The sequence below is a fragment of the Sus scrofa genome, chromosome 1, assembly GCF_054392235.1.
Source record: "Sus scrofa isolate SSC_HxYL_T2T_F1_AM1 chromosome 1, Sscrofa_HxYL_maternal_Yorkshire_Landrace_v2.0, whole genome shotgun sequence".
Classification (NCBI taxonomy): Eukaryota; Metazoa; Chordata; class Mammalia; order Artiodactyla; family Suidae; genus Sus; species Sus scrofa.
The window spans coordinates 122,402,619-122,423,146 of NC_139383.1; the positions used below are offsets into that span (position 1 = coordinate 122,402,619).

General features: G+C 38.3%; 1 protein-coding gene and 1 pseudogene across 50 annotated transcripts in view; both read left to right on the forward strand.

Moving 5' to 3' along the window:
• LOC100153413 (protein FAM204A pseudogene) lies at window positions 1–1,006 on the forward strand (annotated as a pseudogene).
• Window positions 1,007–8,322: 7,316 nt separating this feature from the next.
• SLTM (SAFB like transcription modulator) overlaps window positions 8,323–20,528 on the forward strand; it is a 50,134-nt gene continuing 37,928 nt past the window's right edge. For 25 of the 50 annotated variants that reach the window (XR_014810292.1, XR_014810297.1, XR_014810293.1 and 22 more), the window contains exons 1-3: window positions 8,323–8,569; window positions 8,836–8,937; window positions 9,539–9,626. Coding sequence is in view for 36 of the 50 variants with exons in the window: in XM_021073578.2 (XP_020929237.1) it covers window positions 8,408–8,569; window positions 8,836–8,937; window positions 9,539–9,626 (352 nt within the window). In the remaining 14 variants the exon portion in view is untranslated. The remainder of the gene's footprint in view (window positions 8,570–8,835; window positions 8,938–9,538; window positions 9,627–20,528) is intronic. The other 25 variants (XR_014810300.1, XR_014810338.1, XR_014810352.1 and 22 more) reach the window with 2 other exon arrangements.

The following is a 20,528-nucleotide window of genomic DNA, read 5'->3' on the forward strand; positions in this document are numbered from 1 at the left end:
ATGGAAGAAAAGGTGTGGAGTGGCCTGCTACCTCCTGGCCTAAATGAAAGTGATGTTGAGTTGACGATGAAGCCACATTAGAGAGCTCTGGATTTAATTTATAGGAAGGTAAAGAAGATGGGACCACTACAAAAACAGATCTCAGATATCCCTACAAATGGACCAAAAACTGAAGCAGAGGCAAATGTAAATGTATGTGAAGAGTGTCCTTCTGGAATTCCCTTAAAATATGTGGAATAACATTCAAGAACCGCATAAAAAACACTCTGAACAGAAAACCTCAAATTCAAGAACCAGAAAGAAAAAAAGATAATGGTCCAGGAGTTCCCGTCGTGGCGCAGTGGTTAACGAACCCGACTAGGAACCATGAGGTTGCGGGTTCGGTCCCTGCCCTTGCTCAGTGGGTTAACGATCCGGCGTTGCCGTGAGCTGTGGTGTAGGTTGCAGACACGGCTCGGATCCTGCGTTGCTGTGGCTCTGGCATAGGCCGGTGGCTACCGCTCCGACTCGACCCCTAGCCTGGGAACCTCCATATGCCACGGGAGCGGCCCAAGAAATAGCCACAACAACAACAACAAAAAAGACAAAAAAAAAAAAAAAAAAAAAAAAAAAAAAAGATAATGGTCCAGAAAAGATAAATTGAAGAATGAAGACTCTCATCCTGAACAGTCCAAAGGTGAAACCCAGTGGAAGGAGCTTACCCAGTATTTTAGAGTCAATGATAGGTTTGACCCCCCTGTTAAAAAGACAAAAGTTGAAAAGTTGGGCCTTGAGAAGAGCATAGACCAAGCTGTGGAAGAGTGTAACACTGAGAAGGCTGAGGAACTCAGCAACCAACTAGCGAGAGTTTGGTATAAAAATTGCCAAGGTGATTGCCTGCCACAACTTTGTGAAAGCCAAAAAAGATGCTGAAAATTCACAGGTTGCTATAAAGAAGAAGAAACTTGCCTGGGGGTTTGAAGCAAGGAAGAGGTGGGAAACCAAATGCAACATGGGATGTATGTGACTTGCCAGAGTTCTTTAAGAACTTCGAGACTTTATGTGAATCTTCAGTTGCTCAATTTACTGAAAAAAAATTTTCCTGCTTATGTTAACTATATCAGGAAACTGATGGAAGTAGAAAAAAAAGCATAACATTTCAGAGTTGATTATCAAATCTTTTTTAGTCTTTTCCTAAGAGTTCATCCTATTGAAGTGAATGACATAGAGAATTCTGTTATTTGTACAGGAAATTTAAGCATATATACAGGAGTAAAAGATAGGATTTTATTTATTTATTTATCTGGACCTCCAATATAAAATCAGTTTTACTTTTCATCTATTGGTATAGCATAGCCAATGAGCTCCTTGTGCTTTCTTATCTATACTCAGTATAACTGCACTTATTCTGGAGTTATTCTGGAATTTTCAAGATTGTCATTTGTTTATAATGGATTAGCCATTAGTGCAAGAAAGTCTCAATTGATAATGAGACTTTTCAAATTTGTAAGTCACTTTACAAATGACTTTAATTATCTTAATGTTATCAAAGTAATTACTGATTCTTTATGAGAGGCAGTAGAGTTGCTATTTCACAGTCACAGAATAAAAGCAATTGATTAATTTCTGTGTAAAAAATTAAAATAAAATATATTAGATGGGGAGTTATAAAGATGGAGAGAAGAACAAAGGACAGATGGGACAAATAGGGACAAAATGCAATAAATAGAGTACAAGATAGTAGCTTTAAACCCAATCATATAATAATCACAAGAAATTTAAATGTATATAGTCTAAATAATCCAATTAAAAGAGATTGTCAGAATGGATAAAAAAATCATTAGTAATCATATTCTGCCTACCAGAAACATACTCTAAACTGAAAGACTCAGGTAGGATAAAAGTTCAGGGATGGAAGAAGATATACTATGCTAACACTAGTGAAAAGAAAGGCAAAATGGATATATTAGATAAAGTGCATTTTAGATAAACAAATATTATCAGATAAAGTCATTTCATAATGATAAAAGGTTCACATTTATTAACAGATTATAACAGTTCTAAATGTGTATGCATCCAATGACAGAGACCTAAGTACATTAAAAAAACTGATAGAATTTAAATGAGAGAGGCACAAATTAATAATTAGTTCTAGATGTTTTAACATTCTGCTCTTGGTAACTGATAGAATAAATAGATTTTAAAAATTAGTAGGGCTATGGAAAACCTGAGTAACAGCATCAAACAACTTGAAATACATCCAGGAATAGAATAAGACACATTGGTACATTTACCAAGTTATACTAGTTATATTCTGTGATACAAAACAAGTCAATACATTTAGAAGGGTTGAATTCATACAAAGTATCTTCTCAACTTAGAAGTGAACTAGGATTCAATAACAGAAAGATATTTGGAAAATCTCCCCAAATAATTAGAAGTTAAACACAACACATAAATAACCAATGGATCAAAGAAGATCACAGGAAATCTGGGTTTACAGATTTAAGAAATTCGACAAGGAGTTCCCCTCATGGCTCAGCAGAAACCATACTCACTAGCATCCATGAGGACACAGTTTCAATCCCTAGCCTCGCTCAGTTGGTTAAGGATCCTGCATTGCTGTGGCTGTGGTGTAGGCTGGAAGCTACGGCTTGGATTTGACCCCTAGCCTGGGAACCTCCATATGCCTCTGGTGCGGCCCTAAAAAGACAAAAAAAAAAAAAAAAAAAAGTTCAATAAAGCCCAAGTAGAATATATTTTTAAAAATATATACATAAAATAAACCAATGGGACCTAATTAAACATGAAAGATTTTGCACAGCAAAGAAAACCATAAACAAAATGAAAAGACAACCCATAAAATGGGAGAAAAATCTTTGCAAATGAGGCAACTGAAAAGGGATCGATCTCCAAAATAGACAGATATCTCATAGAGTTTTATATAAAAACAAACAAAAAAACAATCAAAAAATGGGCAGAAGATCTAAAGAGACATTTCTCCAAAGAAGACAGACAACAAAAAACACAAGAAAAGATGCTCAACATCAGAGTTCCCCTTGTGGAGCAATGGAAACAGATCCGACTAGGAACCATGAGGTTGAGGGTTTGATCCCTGGCCTTTCTCAGTGGGTTAAGGATCCGGCGTTGCCGTGAGCTGTGGTGTAGGTCGAAGACGCAGCTTGGATCTCATGTTTCTGTGGCTATGGTATAGGCCAGCAGCTGTAGTTCCTATTAGACCCCTAGCCTGGGACCCTCCATATGCCAAGAGAGTTCGGCCCTAAAATATACGAAAGACCAAAAAAAAAAAAAAAAAGCTCAGAGGGGGCACTTATTTGATTTACCTCCTCTGTCATTACCAGAAGATATATATATATATGCACTTTTCATTAGGAGAAGGATGATATAGTACAAATATTGCCAACAGTAAATATGGGGGTCAGGCCAAGGTATTTCAAGATATAAAAGGTTTTAAGCCTGTCTGAAAGTTAGGGTAAGGAACAATGACATTAAGTGGAAACTAAGATGTCTCAAAAAAATGGAGTGAACAGTATAAATTGGGGCTTAGCATTAGGAGGAAAGAACAACATTCTTTTTGGGAACATAAACTTTGATGGAAAAAAGATATTGCATAAAAAATGTAATAGATTTGGAATCATCCTGGATCTTTCAGTTACTAACTCTATGCTCTCGGACTACTTACTGACATTTCTGAATCTCAGGTTTCTCTTTCATAAAATAAGGATCATCCTAACTATCCCTATAAAGGTTAACTTTTCCTATTATAGTCTCTCAGAGAACTGGGTATTTCTCCTTCATTCCCTTAGCTACATCTGCAACTTTACATGTGTTTGTCTTTGTTTATTTATTTATTTCTTTTTAGAGACGCACCTGCCACATATGGAAGTTCCCAGGCTAGGGGTGGAATGGGAGCTGCAGCATGCAGCCACAGCATCATGGGATTTGAGCTGTATTTGTGACCTATGCCACAGCTTGAGGCAGTGCCAGATCCTTAATCCACTGAGTGGGGCCAGGGATCAAATCCTCATCCTCATGGATACCCATCAGGTTCTTAACCCTCTGAGCCACAACAGGAACTCTTACGTGTGTTTTTAAGGTTGATTAATGTCTTAGGTTGCCTCCTAAGGACAGGCCAGTCTATTTTCCTTCAGGCAATAGTACTTATTGAGTGTCTACACTGTCTTAGGAGCCCACACAATAGTGAACAATATTGATAAGGTACTCATTTTCTTCCTAGAACTTGGCATACCTTGCAGGTAGTAAATATTCAGTAGATATTTAATGATGCGCTTTTATAAAAACAAAATAACATAATAAGTGCAGAAATACTCAAATAACAAGAGGCTTTATACATAAAATATAAGTTGTCATTTTTTAGCAGTTTTTTTTTTTTTTTTTACTTTTTGGGGCTGCACCCGCTGCATATGGAGGTTCCCAGGCTAGGGGTTGAACTGGAGCTGTAGCTGCTGACCTACGCCACAGCCATAATAATGTGGGATCCAAGCTGCATCTGCAATTTACACCACAGCTCACGGCAAGATCGGATCCTTAACGCGCTGAGCGAGGTCAGGGATCAAACCTGCATCCTTGTGGATACTAGTCAGATTCGTTTCTGCCAAATCACGATGAGAACTCCATTTAGCAGTGTTCTTGATGTAGAAATAAGTGCATAATGTTTCTTCACCTAAATATATAAAAGATGAATATATATTGTACAAAAGAAAGATTTATTTAGAGGTAGCTTATTTAGATAATTCCAAAAAGCAAGAATCATAGGTTAAATAACAAAATTAAATATCCTGTATGTTAAAAGTGAAAAATATATTGTGTCCATTTTATTTTCTATTACAAAAAAATTAGATTTATGTATGGGTTTCCCTGAGTAATTTCAAACCTATAAAAAACTTAAACAGTATACAAGGAACAATCTTATGCCCTTCATCTACATTTCCCATTGTTAATTTTGCCACATTTGTCTCCCCAATTGTTAAAATTTTGCCATACTTATTTTAATTGTAATTATTGCCACATTTGTATTTTCTCTTTCTCGCATTGTGCTCTTTCCCATTTGAAAATAAACTGGAGGAGTTCCTGTTGTGGCTCAGTGGGTTATAAACCCAACTAGTATCCACAGAGATGTGGGTTTGATCTCTGGCCTCGCTCATTGGATTAAGGATCTGGCATTGTTGTGGCCGTGGTGTAGGCTGGCAGATGAAGCTCTGATTTGACCCCTAGCCTGAGAACTTCCATATTCTCCGGGTGAGGCCCTAAAAGGAAAAACAAGCAAACAAATTAAAGAAACTGCAGATGGAATGACACTCCACCTCTAAGAACTTAAGTAATTATCTCCTAAGAACATTCTACATAACCACGATTTGATACTCTGGATATTTAACATTGGTACAATAACACAATCTAATACAGAACCAAATTTCCCAATTCTCCATTTGGCAACTTTTTTTTTTTTTTTTTTTTTTGTAATACCCCCTGCATGCAGAAGTTCCCCTACCAGGGATAGAATTCAAGCCACAGCAGTGACAATGCCAGATCCTTAACCTCTAGGACACCAGGGAACTCCCAGATTTTTTTGTTCTTTGATCCAGGATCCAAAACAACAATCCCACTTGTATTGATCCTGTTTCTTGTCTTTATTCTAGAACTACTTTACTACTTTTACTTTTATGATATGTTGGAACCTCTATATCCATGAATTCAGTCATCCATGAATTCAACCAACCACAAATGAAAAATAATCTCCAAATTTCAGAAATTTTCAAAAAGCAAAACCTGAATTTGCCATGTACTGGTAACTCTTTACATAGCATTTACATTGTATTTACAATTATTTGCACAGTATTTACATTGTATTAAGTATTATCAGTAATCTAGAGATGATTTAAAATATGCAGGAGGGGAGTTCCCGTCGTGGCGCAGTGGTTAACGAATCCGACTAGGAACCATGAGGTTGCGGGTTCGGTCCCTGCCCTTGCTCAGTGGGTTAACGATCCGGCGTTGCCGTGACCTGTGGTGTAGGTTGCAGACGCGGCTCGGATCCCGCGTTGTTGTGGCTCTGGTGTATGCCGGTGGCTACAGCTCCGATTGGACCCCTAGCCTGGGAATCTCCATATGCCGCGGGAGTGGCCCAAGAAATAGCAACAACAACAACAACAAAAGACAGAAGACAAAAAAAAAAAAAATATGCGGGAGGATGTGCATAGGTTGTATGCAAAGAACAGGACATTTTATATAAGAGACTTCAGCATCTGCAGATTTTGGTATCTGAGGGGATCCTGGAACAAATCCCTCATTGATACCAAATGGTATCTCCACTGCTTTGCTGAAGAATCCAGAGCAGTAATTTTGTGCAATATTCCACATTCAGATTTGTCTGATTGTTTTCTCATGACGATTTAGAGTCATCTTGGCAATTTGGCTTCAAAATGGATGCTCTAGTGCATAAGATCATAAGGTACAGATCTCCATTTTAAGATAAATCCATTATTAGATTTTTTAAAAACAGAACTTCATTCATTTAACATATAACATTAGGTTTTGGTTAATGTAATCCCTTTTTATAAGTGTCCACAGACGGTCAAAGTAGGGTGGCTGAGTGGAAAAGGCACCAGTGTGCAAATTAAGGTGCAGTGCCAATTTGGCCAGTAATTAGTTGCAGTTTCTAGGTAAAAATCTTAGTGTTCATCTATGAGAGAGAGAGAGGATTAAGTCAGAAGATTCTAAAGATCCTTTGAATTCTAAAATTTTATAACTGTGAATCAACTTATAATAAAGACAGAAGTGGATATATATATATATATATATATATATATATATATATATATTTGTCTTTTTGCTATTTCTTGGGCCACTCCCGCGGCATATGGAGGTTCCTAGGCTAGGGGTCGAATCAGAGCTGCAGCCACCGGCCTACGCCAGAGCCACAGCAACGCGGGATCCGAGCCGCGTCTGCAACCTACACCACAGCTCACTGCAACGCTGGATCGTTAACCCACTGAGCAAGGCCAGGGATTGAACCCGTAACCTCATGGTTCCTAGTCGGATTCGTTAACCACTGCGCCACGACGGGAACTCCCAGAGGTGGATTTAGAATCAGGAGACTGGATTTGAGCACATGCCAGCTATGTGAACATGGACAAGCCATTGTACCTCTCTAAGCCTTGCAGAGATTTACTTCACAGGGTTTGGAAGGATGAGGGGGTTATTGTATGGCAAAGTACATTATAAAGAACTACCCAAACGTCAGGTATTATTTTACAATACCCAGTTTTTCTTTTTTTTTTTTTTGTTCTAATTAATTAATGAGAAAAGGCAACCTAAAGCGACATAAAACTCATCTATTTCAATTTTAAAACCAGGAAATTTCCAGTAAGAATTAAGTGTGTGTCATACTTTGTTTTTGGCATTTATAGAATAATTTTATTCCATAATTGCTTATGCTTTGATGATTAATAATACCGGCTAAAGTTACTCACTTGTACAGGCCAGTCCCGCATAAGGTGGTCATTGTTCTTGGAGTCCCAAATTTTGAGGGGATCAAACAGTGAGGACAGTAAATGAGAACGGTAACAGGCACCTATAAACTAAACTCCTTATTCAGTAATCAATTTTGTGTTGAGACATCCGGACCCCCCGGAGAGGATGATAAACTGGCCAGTTCAGAAGGGAAGTTGTCCTGCTTTTCCAGTGAGATGGGCAGTCCTAGAATAAACGAAGATTTCCTGGGCAGAGGCACGTTTTCCCCGAGACAGCTTGGGCGGCTTGTCACACAGGCAAGCCCTTTATATTCTTATAACCCTTTATGCTCTTTATATTAACCGCCCTAGGGTTTCTTTCCGGCCTTTGAATGGAACTTGGGGAAACTAGTTCGTTCGTGCACAGAGGCCACATTTTTTTTGATTATTCAGCAGAACCGATAAAGTATTTCCCTGAAGAGGTTCACGGAGCGCACACGCCTCTTACTCTGTGTTGAGTAACGCGCGAACTATGTATGCCGAGAGTGCCTAGCACACTGCTGTTGCTCAAGACTAGAGACGTTGCCAAAACATGGCTAACGAAGCAGCGCGGAACCATGGAGGTATGGAAGTTGGTGCGGTTGGACGCGCCCGACCTCCCCAGCCCACGCATGAAGTCGCACCGCCCAGGTGGCAAGACCGGCTCCGCGGCGCGCGCGGGGCGCCGTCCCCTGCGCAAGTGCGCACGCGCGCCCGTCATCCGGGTGCTGATCGCTGCTGCAGGTTGCGCCCGGGTGGCGAATAGGGGGCGGGGCCAGCGGCTCATTGTGCGCAGCGCTGCGCGGCGCCGGCTGCCGGCGAGGCCTGGGTCGAAGTTGGAGCTGCTGCCGCCGCCCTGCAGCCCACTGGCTGCCTCGGCCGCGCGCTGCTCTTCTAAAATGGCTGCCGCCACCGGTGCTGTGGCAGCCTCGGCTGCCTCCGGTCAGGCAGAAGGTAAAAAGATCACCGATCTGCGGGTCATCGATCTCAAGTCCGAGCTGAAGCGGCGGAACTTGGATATCACCGGAGTCAAGACTGTGCTCGTCTCCCGACTCAAGCAGGTGAGGCCCGGCGAGGGCCGGGAAGGCGAGCTTAGGCCGCGCCTCGGAGCCCCCACTTCCGCCGCAGCTCCCGGCCACCCGCAGCCGCCGGGACCCGAGGGGTGGCACGGTGGGGAGGCCCCAGGCGGCGCCCGCGCGCGCGGGGAGAGCTAGGACCCTCCCGCGGCGCCCCCGCCCCCGCCTCCGTGCGCCGGGCCGGGCCTGCCCTGGGCCAGCGAGCAGCCCGGGACCGGCCGCCGCAGCCGAGCGCACCCTTGCTTCCCCAGGGACGTCCTCGCCAGGCTGGCAGGACTGCAGCCGGCCGGCGCGGCCTCCCAAGGGCGACCGTGGAGATCCGGGAGGCACTCGGTCCCCAGCCTTTAGCGATGGTGAGCGCGTGCATTTCTTGGCCTCATAGGGACTGGTTACTTTGGTGACTTCTGCGAAGTTACCGTTTAATTGTGCCCAACCGTTTCCTCCCCATATTGGAGGGGAATTGATAGTGGGAGTTGATGGGTGGGTAAGAGAAAGGATTTGTTTTCCGCTGGGTTTTCTGTTTATGCATTAGCGCAATAATCTGCTTTTTCATCCCGGATAATCTTTCTGGTTTGAGTGAGTGTTGAAACTGTAGTAGAGGAGAAATAAGTTTGTATTATAGAAATTAGGAAAGCTCTTTTTAGTTCTTTGCTTTCGTAGCTAGCAACTTTTCTGCAATCGAGAATATTTAGACTTTTGTTCAGTATGATAATATGTGATAGTTAATTTTTTCGACTGGGTAAAATATAAAGCTCCATGTGATTTTGATACCTAATGATATTTCCTCCTGAAAGTGTCTCTCGTGTAGTTAAATTGCTCCTTTTTGAAGTTGCTTTATGAAATGACTGGCAATTCTGACGTCTTGAGGCTTGAGGTTTGCTATTTTTTCATTTCGTTTTTATAAAATAAGTTTAGATAGATTGTGTAGCATATTAACTTCTCTTTCTAATGTAGGCTATTGAAGAGGAAGGAGGCGATCCAGATAATATTGAATTAACTGTTTCAACTGATACTCCAAACAAGAAACCAACCAAAGGCAAAGGTTGTTACGAGTTATAAACATATTTTAAAATATATTTTGGTTATATAACTTGCCTCTGCTCTTGTGCCACTTGCCCTGTTTATATAGTGCTACTCTTTGCTATTTCCCTCTGGCACTCTGCCTTGTTGGGTCAAGGAAGAAAAGTTACTGTTGCCAGGCTTTGGGTGACTAGTAGCCCTTAAGATTTGGCTGAAGCTGATGTGAAAGTGAGACCAGTTCGTTATTGCTTCTGAAAAAAATTACAAAGTTGAGTTTCATAATGTTTCTTCCTTCATCGTACAATAGTTACTGAAGAGTAAAATAGTTTTGTATATGTCTACCTTGCCCCACAATTGGCAGAGTATTGATGGAATTCCTACCAAATCTTTCACCTTGGCTCCTTGCTGTTTTCTCTAGTATAATAAAATTCTATAACCTTTGTGTTTAGTATTTTGTTTGACTTGGAGAACTTAATTTGCATTTATGCCATTATACACTCTAATTTTCAGCGAAATTCAAAAAGACCTCACCAAACATACTAACAAGGTAGGGGGAAAAAAATCCACGACTAATTAGCTTAAAAAATTTTACCTTATAGAAATATGTTAAAGATTTAGATTTTATAACTTTTAAACTAGGCCAAAACATATTTCTAGGATATGATGATTTAATGAGTAGGTAAAGGTGGTTTTAATTAACGTTTTAACAATATAAATGGGACATATATATTTAAAAGGTTCTGGTCAGTGAAATCCTAACTTAAATAATTGCAAATTTCTTCTCCATACCCTGAGGATAGTGGCAGACAGTAGACATTATGTGGGTATTTGGATCCTGGTATGTGGGTATTTGGAACCTGGAAGTTCTCTGCAGCTGCAGCATTTTAAAACTCTAACCTTTACTGCTTTAAGTGATCCACATGCTACCCTTACATGCTGTAGACCAGATTGATTGCAACTAGAGTAAAATGGTTGAATGGAATAACCTTGAAAAGAAGGGAATAGTCAAGTTTTGTCTAAGCGGCCTACCTGAGTATCAGGCCAGGCACATCCTGATGCCATCTCACAGTATGAGTTTTTGTAGGTTTGCAAGAGTCCCCTATTTGTGCCAAAGGAGATTGAAAAGGGCCAATAAGCATTTCCTGGATAGGATGGTAATGGCAGAGATAGAAATGTAGTTTAGAGGAGTAACAAAGTTATCTTGAAGGTCTGTGGCTTTTAATGTAATTCTGACTCAGTGTATCACTTTGAGAGATACATTTTCCCTGTGTTTAGAGAAGCTCCTGTTGAGAAGCCTCTGGTGACAACCCAGAGGCAATTTCAAAACAAGGAAGCATAGAAAAGTCAGAAATAAGTATATTAGGAATTAACCGTGTTTCTTATAGTGGTTTCTTATAGTAATTTTGGTTCATGTCATTTATTCAGCACTTTGTGATAATTTGACAGATATTATATATTAATCGTAGTCTCAAGTTATTCGAGCTAATTATTGATTTTAGGCTGTGAAGTAAATCTCATTTGATTTATTCATCCTCACCTACTCTTAATTTCTCTATATCTGTTTATTTTTCAGCCGTTAGGAACTTCATTCATTTTACCCTTAGAAATATTCTAATTCAGCAATATATCATTTTAAGAAGTTTTTCAGTATATGTGTGTGTATATCATAGTAGGTTATTTTTTTCCTCTTATGTGGATTATAAGGATACTTGAAATTTCATTTTTCCATAACTTGGATGTTAAGGTGTCTTGTGGTGTTTAGTTAGGAGTTGTAACATTAATCATTTGTCTGCAACACACTACAACTGAGTACTTCATAAGACTTATTCTGGGACATGTGTGATAAATAGCTCTTGTCTCCTTCAATTTCATTTATCATTGTTCTGAAAATCCTATGAATTACAAAGATCTTGATATAAATCCTAAACCAAGAACCTAGTTTGAATTAATTTACAGTTAAGATCCTTGCAAGATTAGTGTAAATTAAGAAGTTTAAAAATAATTTTTAGACATTAAATTCGAACATGGAAACTTCAAAAAAAATCAAGTTAACCATTTTTAAAACTAAGATTCAATAAATTATTTTAATATGATGTTCTTTTTGCCAAATTGTTTCACTAAGCTTAGCAGTATCACCTTGAAAGTAATTTCATTTGGTCACACTACTTTTCCTTCAGTGGGTTTACTTACTTTTTATAAAATTGGAAAATTTATCGGACTATCTGTAAGGTCTCTTAGTTATAGGTAACCAGGAACCAGAAGAAAATTTTTCTCTGTTCACCTAAAATATATGTATAAGGAATAGTAAAGCTAGCACTTTTCTCCTCACTTCAGTATGGATATGTTTAGCTGAGAATTCTAGAAAAGGAAGAAAATAAAGGGATTGCTTAGAGGCATTCATGTGGACATCTGCAAGACATAGCACTTAATAGCTTGTTAGGAAAATAAATAATTGTGATGATAATGTGGCTTAATGCAGCAAATGAAAGTTAAATGATGTTAAATGATAAGGCAAGAGATGCTTCATGGGTCTTGAAAAATTGCTTAGGTAAAATATTGAGCTCATTTTCTTTTAAGTGCAGGGTCACTATTTCTTAAAAATTTTTGGGGGGATAAAATTATGTTTCGACAGATCAGAGGAAAAGGAACCTGCATTCTTTAGTATATTGTAGAATTTAATGTGATTATAAGCACAAACTCACAAACTTGTAACAAATGTTGATAATGTTATAGTGGGTTCTAATGTTTATGATCAACATATTTGTAAAATATTACAAATATCTATTTGCATAGTTCATATGGTGAAATTTGTAGCTTAGATTGGTTCTCACTTCTGAGTCTTTCACCCTCTCTTTGCTATGAACTTTTTAATAAGTAACCTAGAAGAAAGCTTCACTGTGAGATTTACTGTCATTATTTGGGTGTGCGCTAAGAAAGCAGTTAAACAGGTAGAGCTAACTCCTCATTAGCTTGTTTTAGAGATTATAGATTTAAACTTTCTTTGGGTTTATCTGTCAATAGGATATCATTTCTTTGGATTTTCAACCTTTAGAGTCATGTCTTAATTTCGGCAAAAGTTGCTTTAAGTAGTTAACCAGTACAGAAGCTTATATAATACTGAGTTGAAACTCACTTGGCATACTTGCAGGCTTAAAAAAAGATTTAAACTGCTATATAAAATCTGATTTGTTTTCACTTAGAAACAAGTATATTTGGGAGTTATAGGTGTATCCATACATACAATGCCTGATTTTTTTTGTGGAAGATACTAGTTAGTATAATTGCATGTTTTCTGTGTACAGCTTTCTAAAATTTGTATGCCACAGAAGAATATCCAATTAAAATGAGTTTGATATACAATATCATAGTGTACTGTAACTCCTGCAATTTTTTTTTTTTTTTTTTTTTTGGCTTTTTAGGGCCGCACCTGTGGCATATGGAGGTTCCCAGGCTAGGGGTCAAATTGGAGCTGTAGCCACTGGCCTGTGCCACAGCAACGCCAGATCTGAGCTGCATCGGTGGCCCACACCACAGCTCATGGCAACGCTGAATCCATAACTCACTGATTGAGGCCAGGGATCGAACCTGCGTCATCATGGATGCGAGTCAGATTTGTTAACCACTGAGCCACGACAGGAACTCCAATTTTTTTTTTTTTTTTTTAAACTGTAGTATGTTTGGATGCTAAGGAAATTTTAATTAGATCTGTGGCATTGAGAAGGGTTTTGGGGACAAAATTGTCATAATTCTTTTTTGGGTACTGACTGGGCTAGAAGCTTCGTAAGGGTAAGGATGTAGTCTTTTATTTACATTAGTCTCTATGATTCCTAGCATATTGCTTGGCATATAATAGGCACTCAGAAAATATTTGTTAGATGAATACTGAGGACCATGTGATGACTTGCTTAACAACTGCTTTTAAAAATACTCTTGACTTCAGTGGCTTGGGGTAACTGCTTTGATGCAGGTTTGATCTCTGGCTTGGGGGTTGGGGGGGACTTGAAAAAAGATCTCTTGGCGCTCATTTTAATTGCGTATTTCTTTTGTAGGAAGCATGAATATCCGAGATTAATAGTCTTTACTATCTTATTAAATATTTTTTCTTTTTAAGGTGCCTTTCTCAACAGCACTAGTGACTTCTTAAACATTGATGTCTGAAATGTACTTACTTTTAGAACACATGAATCTTGGCAGTGGCCTTTTATCCCTCACCAAGTCGCTGCTATGTTGGAAAGCCTCATAACTTTTGCTGGAATATTGTTCGGCCTCAGAAGTTGTGTATGTCATTTTCATTTCACAAAACTAGGCTCTTTTATCTCAGCCATTAAAACTTGCATTTGATTTATGCAGTTGTCTGTGGTAGATTGTTTATCATTGAATCACTTTCGCTTTTTTCAGCTATTTTGTTATACGGGGTGTGTGTCAAAGATCCTGGTGGGGATACAGGTAAAATTTTCTATTTCTCTAAGAGTTTTTTCTCCCAAGTCATTTATCTTCTAGGCATTTTGAATTAAGGGCAGAAGACTTCAAACCTTATCTTCTCTTTCACAATCTCTTATAAAATAAAGTGAAATAAAGTGAGAATTGTCTAAGAATTAGAGGAAAAAAGAAATCATCATCATCATCATTAGTATTAGTATTATTTTTTTATGGCCACACCCAGGACTTATGGAAGTTTCCAGGCCAGGGATTGAATCTAAGCTGCAGCTGTGGCCTACCTTGAAGCTGTGGCAGTACCAGATCCTTTAACCCACTACACCAGGCATTGAACCCACACCTCTGCAGAGACCTGAGCCACCGCAGTCAGATTCTTAACCCACGGCACCATAGTGGGAACTCCAAGAAATCATTATTGTTGGTTGGTAACATCAGAAATGACTTTCATGAAGAGACTGAAAAATTCTTAAACTAAGGCTTAAGGCTGAAATTTACTGGTTTATTTAGTCAATTCTGTGGTAGTTCTCACATATTACAATAAAAGGGCTTTTGTGTTGTGCAATTCCAGGAGTTAACTGTTCACACCATAAACTTCACAGCCCTAGCTAGCCTTATGTGGCAATCTTGGTACCCTGGAATAGTAATTTGCATTATAGCTTTATTAGAATTGTTTTCCAGGGAGTTCTCTGATGGCCTAGCGGGTTGAGGCTCCTGCGTTCTCACCGCTGTGGCTCTGGTTGCTGCTGTGCGGCGTAGGTTCAATCCCTGGCCCAGGAATTCCCACATACTGCCTGTGTGGCAAAAAAGAAAAAAAAAAAAATACAAAAAAAACCCAAGCGAGAACCTGAAATAAACGTTGCAACTCTCATTTAAAAAAAAAAAAAAAAAAAAAAAGAATTGTTTTCCAGATTATAAAAGTGAAATGTTTTTACTTTAAAAATTAGATAATCCGGGAGTTCCCCTGTGGTGCAGTGGGATCAGTGGTGACTCAGGAGCACTGGGATGCAGATTCAATCCCCACCCCAACACAGTGGTTTGGGGATTTGGCATTGCCACAGCTTTAGTGTGGGTCACAAGTACAGCTCAGATCTGGTCCCCGGCCTGGAAACTCCTTATGCTCTGGGGCAGCTGAAAATGGGAAAAAAAAAAAAAAAGATAATCCAGAAAAGTACAAAAAAATGAAAATTACAATTCCACCATCCTGAATTTATCATAGGTAACGTTTTGTTGCTCTAAGGTCTGTGTGTACGTACATGTGCATGTACTCATAGGAAGTTTATGTTTAAGGGTTCTTTTTCCTTTTTAAGAACTAAAATAGGTTCATACCATGTGTAGTGTTTTGTTAAAGGTGTTTTATTAAATTTTCTTTAGTCTGGCGAATCTGAAAATAGTAACCTTCCTCTTACATTCTTTTCACTCCAACTTCTTCAGTTATGCTCAATCTACTCTAGAGTAGAGTTGAGTTTTTAAAAATACAGATACCAGATGCCTGCCCCCTAGAAATTTGGTTTCCATTGCTCTGTTGGGGGCCCAGGAATCAGTATTTCCTAAAAGCTCCTCAGGTAATTGTCCCGGAGCTAGAGTTAAGAACCACTGGTTACTACAGGCTAAAGTTTGAAACTTAGCATCATTTTTATTCTTCTCTTTTCTTCTTGTCACCTTGCAGTTTGTTTTCTATACCTCAGAATTTTCAAAAACCTTTGATCTTTATTTGATGCTCACAACAGTGCTGAGAGTTAGGCAGCACTATTTTTCTTTTATTGATAGGAGAGAAAAGTAATCCATTAAGAACTCAGTTAATTTTTTTGTGTGTGTGTCTTTTTAGGACCATACCTGTGGCATATGGAGGTTCCCAAGCTAGGGGTCGAATCACAGCTACAGCTGCCGGCCTACACCACAGCTAAGGAGAACGCCGGATCCTTAACCCACTGAGTGAGGCCAGGGATCGAACCTGAAACTTCATGGTTCCTAGTGGGAGTCATTTCTGCTGCGCCACAATGGGAACTCCCAAGAACTCAGTTACATTTTGCTGCCTTTTAAAATCTTGTAAAATGCTCACAAGTGTGTGTGGATGTTCAGTTTGGTTATCTTTATTTATTTGTTTGTATTTATTTATTTTGGCGTTTGGAAGTTCCTGATCCAGGGATCAAAGCTTTAACTAGAGCCACAGCAGTGACAATGCAGTATCCTTTACCCACTGATCCACCAGGGACCTCCCAGTTTGGTTATCTTTAGATGACAAAGAGATTTAAAAAAAAATTTTTTTTTAAATTACTGGAATGTAGTTTACTTACAGTGTTGTATTATGAGTATGAATTATCTTTATGGTAGATTTTTTTAAAATAATAAAATGACCTATCGAATGACTACTGTGTTTAAGGCAATGTGCAAAAGCTTTTTAGAAAACTGATTTCATTTAGTGAAATATTTTAATAGAAGAGAAACTAAAATACAGATGCATACAGTTAACACAAGGCATAGTCCATGATTATTTTAAGATTTCATGCAGTTAGGGAGGGGTTGTTGCTGGAAATACTGACATTGCTCAGTTTGACTTGGACTCTGAATCTTACCCCCTCTTCTCTAACAAATTTTATGACTACACATTTTCTGCATTTTATAGCTTCTGTAAATGTTTGGGGGAAAAGTTTCTCATCTTCAAAGTTTTTTGGTGAAATTACTTTAAAATCTACTTATTAAGTGGATTTTGTTTTGTTTTATTTTTGGAGGTATTTCTGAGCTTGAAAGGAAGATCGCAAACCCCTATAAGGACCACTTTGCTTTGAAGGCGAAAAACAAATTGTGATCCAGAATTCTTTATTTATAATTCAGAAATAAAAATATTCTGAAAACAAAGTTTTTTCTAAAGTTTGGTGGCAAGAGTGAGGCTTATAGTCTTGATTTATCCTAGTTGATGTTAATATCCATATGTTTCATTGCACGTCTGTAATCGATCGAGAGAAACTGTTCCAGAAGCCACTGAGAGGTTTAAATTGCCAAATGGTATATACACAATTGTACTCTTTTAAAATCTGACAGTTCTAAACCAGTCTGGCCCAGATGGTTTCATTAAGGATTTGTGGACCTATACAAATTTATGTTGCATAAATAAAGAAATGTTCTAGCTTCGTTTTCCTTGGGTATATACATTTTTACTTTGCTGTTTTATTTTAGACTCTAAAAACAATTGCAGTGTATTTTATGTAATTTCAAAATAGCTATATGTTACTCCTATGACAGTTTGAGATGTGGTAAGTGATTCTGCTTCCACCTTTTAATTCTGCTATTCACACTATCTTTACTGCTCAATTTCTCTTCTGGTTTTGTTCCCGTAGCATTAAAGTTAGGCTTATGTGAAACTTTCAGTTAGCTTCCTCATCCTGGTTGCACTACTTTCCTTTGGACCAGTTCACGATTTCATTCTCTGAAGGACAAAAGATTCATGTATTAATTTGCTGTAGGAGCTTTAATAGTACCAGTTTAAATGGGAAATAAAGGTATAAATGGTTACTGACTATACAAAAGTGTGCTGAAGCTGGTGGTGCTTGTTGATTTAAGTGGGATTTGGTTTTTCTTGTGAATTCTTAGCTGTGACATCATGATATCCTGTAGATATACCTTGAAGCATTGTTACAGTTGAAGTTTACAGTCCTTACTGACAGGATGGGGTTGCTCTTGGTGCTAGTTTGACTGGCATGCATGTTACCTTTGTCCCAGTGAGGGCGGAGTAGAAACCTAGATCTCGTTTACTGCTAGCATTCAAACTAGAACCTATGCCATTATCAGTCAGTACATATATAATGCTCAAGTATCTGCTCATTATAGAGCATTGTACTAGGTTCTGGGCTGGATGGTGACCATCATAGCTTTTTAAAATGTGAGTTATATTTTACATCGGGGAGGGGTGATACTTTTTTTCATAAAGGAAGAAATTACAATATAGTTTCTAATTCAGTGTGTGTAAACAAGACGAAAGTTACATAGATTATGAAATCAGTCAAAAACTAGTGTGTAAAATGTCAGCTTTCTTAAATATTATGTACCTATCAGGTTATCTTTACAGTTTCATCACTCTATATTTGAAAATCTTTTCCTCATGGTTTTTATGTTCACAAGTTGATGACACATTAAGTGTTTAGTGCTTTCATATGATACAGCTGTTAAAAACAATAAGGGATGGGAGTTCCCTGGTGGCTCAGCAGGTTAAAGATCTGGTGTTGTCACTTGCTATGGCTCTGATTATAGCCTCGGCATGGGTTCAACCCCTGGCCTAGGAACTTCCATCTGCTGCAGGCACAGCCAAAACAAGAAGCAAAAACCCCAATAAGGAATAGCAGAGTTGGACTTTTTTGTGTACTTCTGCCTCTTGTTGCCTGTTTGTTATAGGACTGGTTATGTAATCTCTGTGAGTCTCACATTAAAAACTTTACAGACAGGGCTTTTGGAGCCTCTGTTGGTCCTAAAAGAGGTAACATTTTAAATAACTGGCACAATGTAGCTGCTTGAAGATCTGATGGTCCTTTGGGTTTTGAAGGGTGGAAATAGGCCTGGGTTTAAATTGAAGCACTGCCTCCATTAGTTTTGTAATGTGATTAACTTTTCAGCGTTAGTGTCCTGTTTTGTGAAATGGGGATAAAAGTTTCAGAGTAGTTATGAGGATAAAAATGAATGCATTAATATACATGAAGCATGTATCTTGGTGCCTGCACTGTGGAAGCTGCTTAAGCAGTGGTAGTAACTGCTGTTGTTTTTGTGATGTAGTGTAATTTGGATTTCCTTTAAGTAAACTAAGGCAAGTGAAATTCACCATGGAGTGTGCATAGTATATGTAGCGTGTCGTTATGCTTAGGGCTGCCATTTCAAAGATAATATCTTTAAATTGAGTTAATTAACCACTCCTTACTAGAATAATGTCGTTTAAGTAGGTCATAGTTAGATGTAGTGGAAAGAATTTAGGACTGGAAGTGAGAAGCCTTGGCTTCCAGTTCTGAAAATACCATTTACTAGCTTTGGACAAGCTGTGTAACCTCTCAGGTTCATTTTTTTCTTTTGTAAAATTGTGGTCATCTGCCGTGTGTATCATCGAGTGCTTGGAAAAATCAATTGAACCTTTTCTTCCCTCTTTTTTTAAAGTGCTTTGCAAATTGTAAAGGATTTTATATTTGTAAAGAGCAAATGCTATTTGCAAATAATCCGAAGGAGTTCACCCCAAAGCTCTACTCTTTTGCTTATTTGGTGGTGTGGTGGGTGGGAGATGGACTTATTTATCCCCAAAGGTAGCATCTTTAAGGCTTTTATATTATGAAACTTTCTATCTCTAAATGTGATAGGAGAATTTAGTGAACTCTTTCTCAGATAATACTGTTTTCTTTTTCAAGGAAGGAACATCTTTTTTTGTTGTTGTTGCCTTTGTAGTAACTTCTGATTTATATTTTCTCTAAAATAGAAATGCCATTCTAAGCTGCACATTTTGTTTCTCTTTTGATTGACACAAACCCTCAGGGACAAGAAGACCTCTTTTACCTCAGTGGGTAAAATAAAACTCCTAATCTTCTTTTCACACTTTTGGAAGGACCAATATTTTGTTGCCCTTTTTTTTTTTTCACTCATTCACAGAAAGGATTTCAAATTGGGAATAGATGGAAGATAGGAGTTGGTAAGGAGACATGTGAAAGGGAGGTATACTAACTTTTTTTTATATTTACTCCACAGCTAAACCCCCTACCCTGGGGATCATGGAAGCTTGAAATAGGTACATGACATAAGAAAATAGACATAGGAAAAGATTCATTGACCTCAGGACAGAACATTCATTAACATTTCAGAATAAATGAATTCTGAAAATTTTCTAATAGTTAAATTCTTTCAGCTTATATATATATACACACACAGCATTTCTGATACATTATGGATGTTAAGTAGGTTTTTGTGGACTTGCTTGAAAACATGAACTTTTAGCCTTAGCTCAGTGGAAAGCTTTTTTTTTTTTTTTTTTAATGTGGAAAACCGTAAAAAAATTCCAGCCCTCAGTTTGCAAAATTTGGAGGACAAGAATTGGGTTGAGGAGGTCTGTAGTCTGTCTGGAAGCAATTAACAGTTTTTGGTCTGAAGTAATTTCTACTTGCCTTAAGTTAGTTAAATCAGTCATTATGTTAAATGCCCAGCACTATATATATTTAGGCCTTTGGAGAAACCAACATAAGCATAAAAGCAGTCAGTGTACTTTAAGTATTTTTTTAAATGATGAAGCAAGATGTACCTGAGAGTAGTGCAATATGTTATCAGCTGATGGATTGTGAGGTGTTGAGTGTGAGAGTTTTATTTCACAGAAATCTTGTTGAAGAGGAGAACTTCAGAAAGACTTTATGGGGGGTGTGAGTCTTGAATTTAGCTATCAGATGTCTGGTTATATATTCAGTTAGTAGAATACTGTTGAAAGGTGCTGCTACCTCCAGAACAATTGAGGATAGAGAATTTGAGTGGTGTA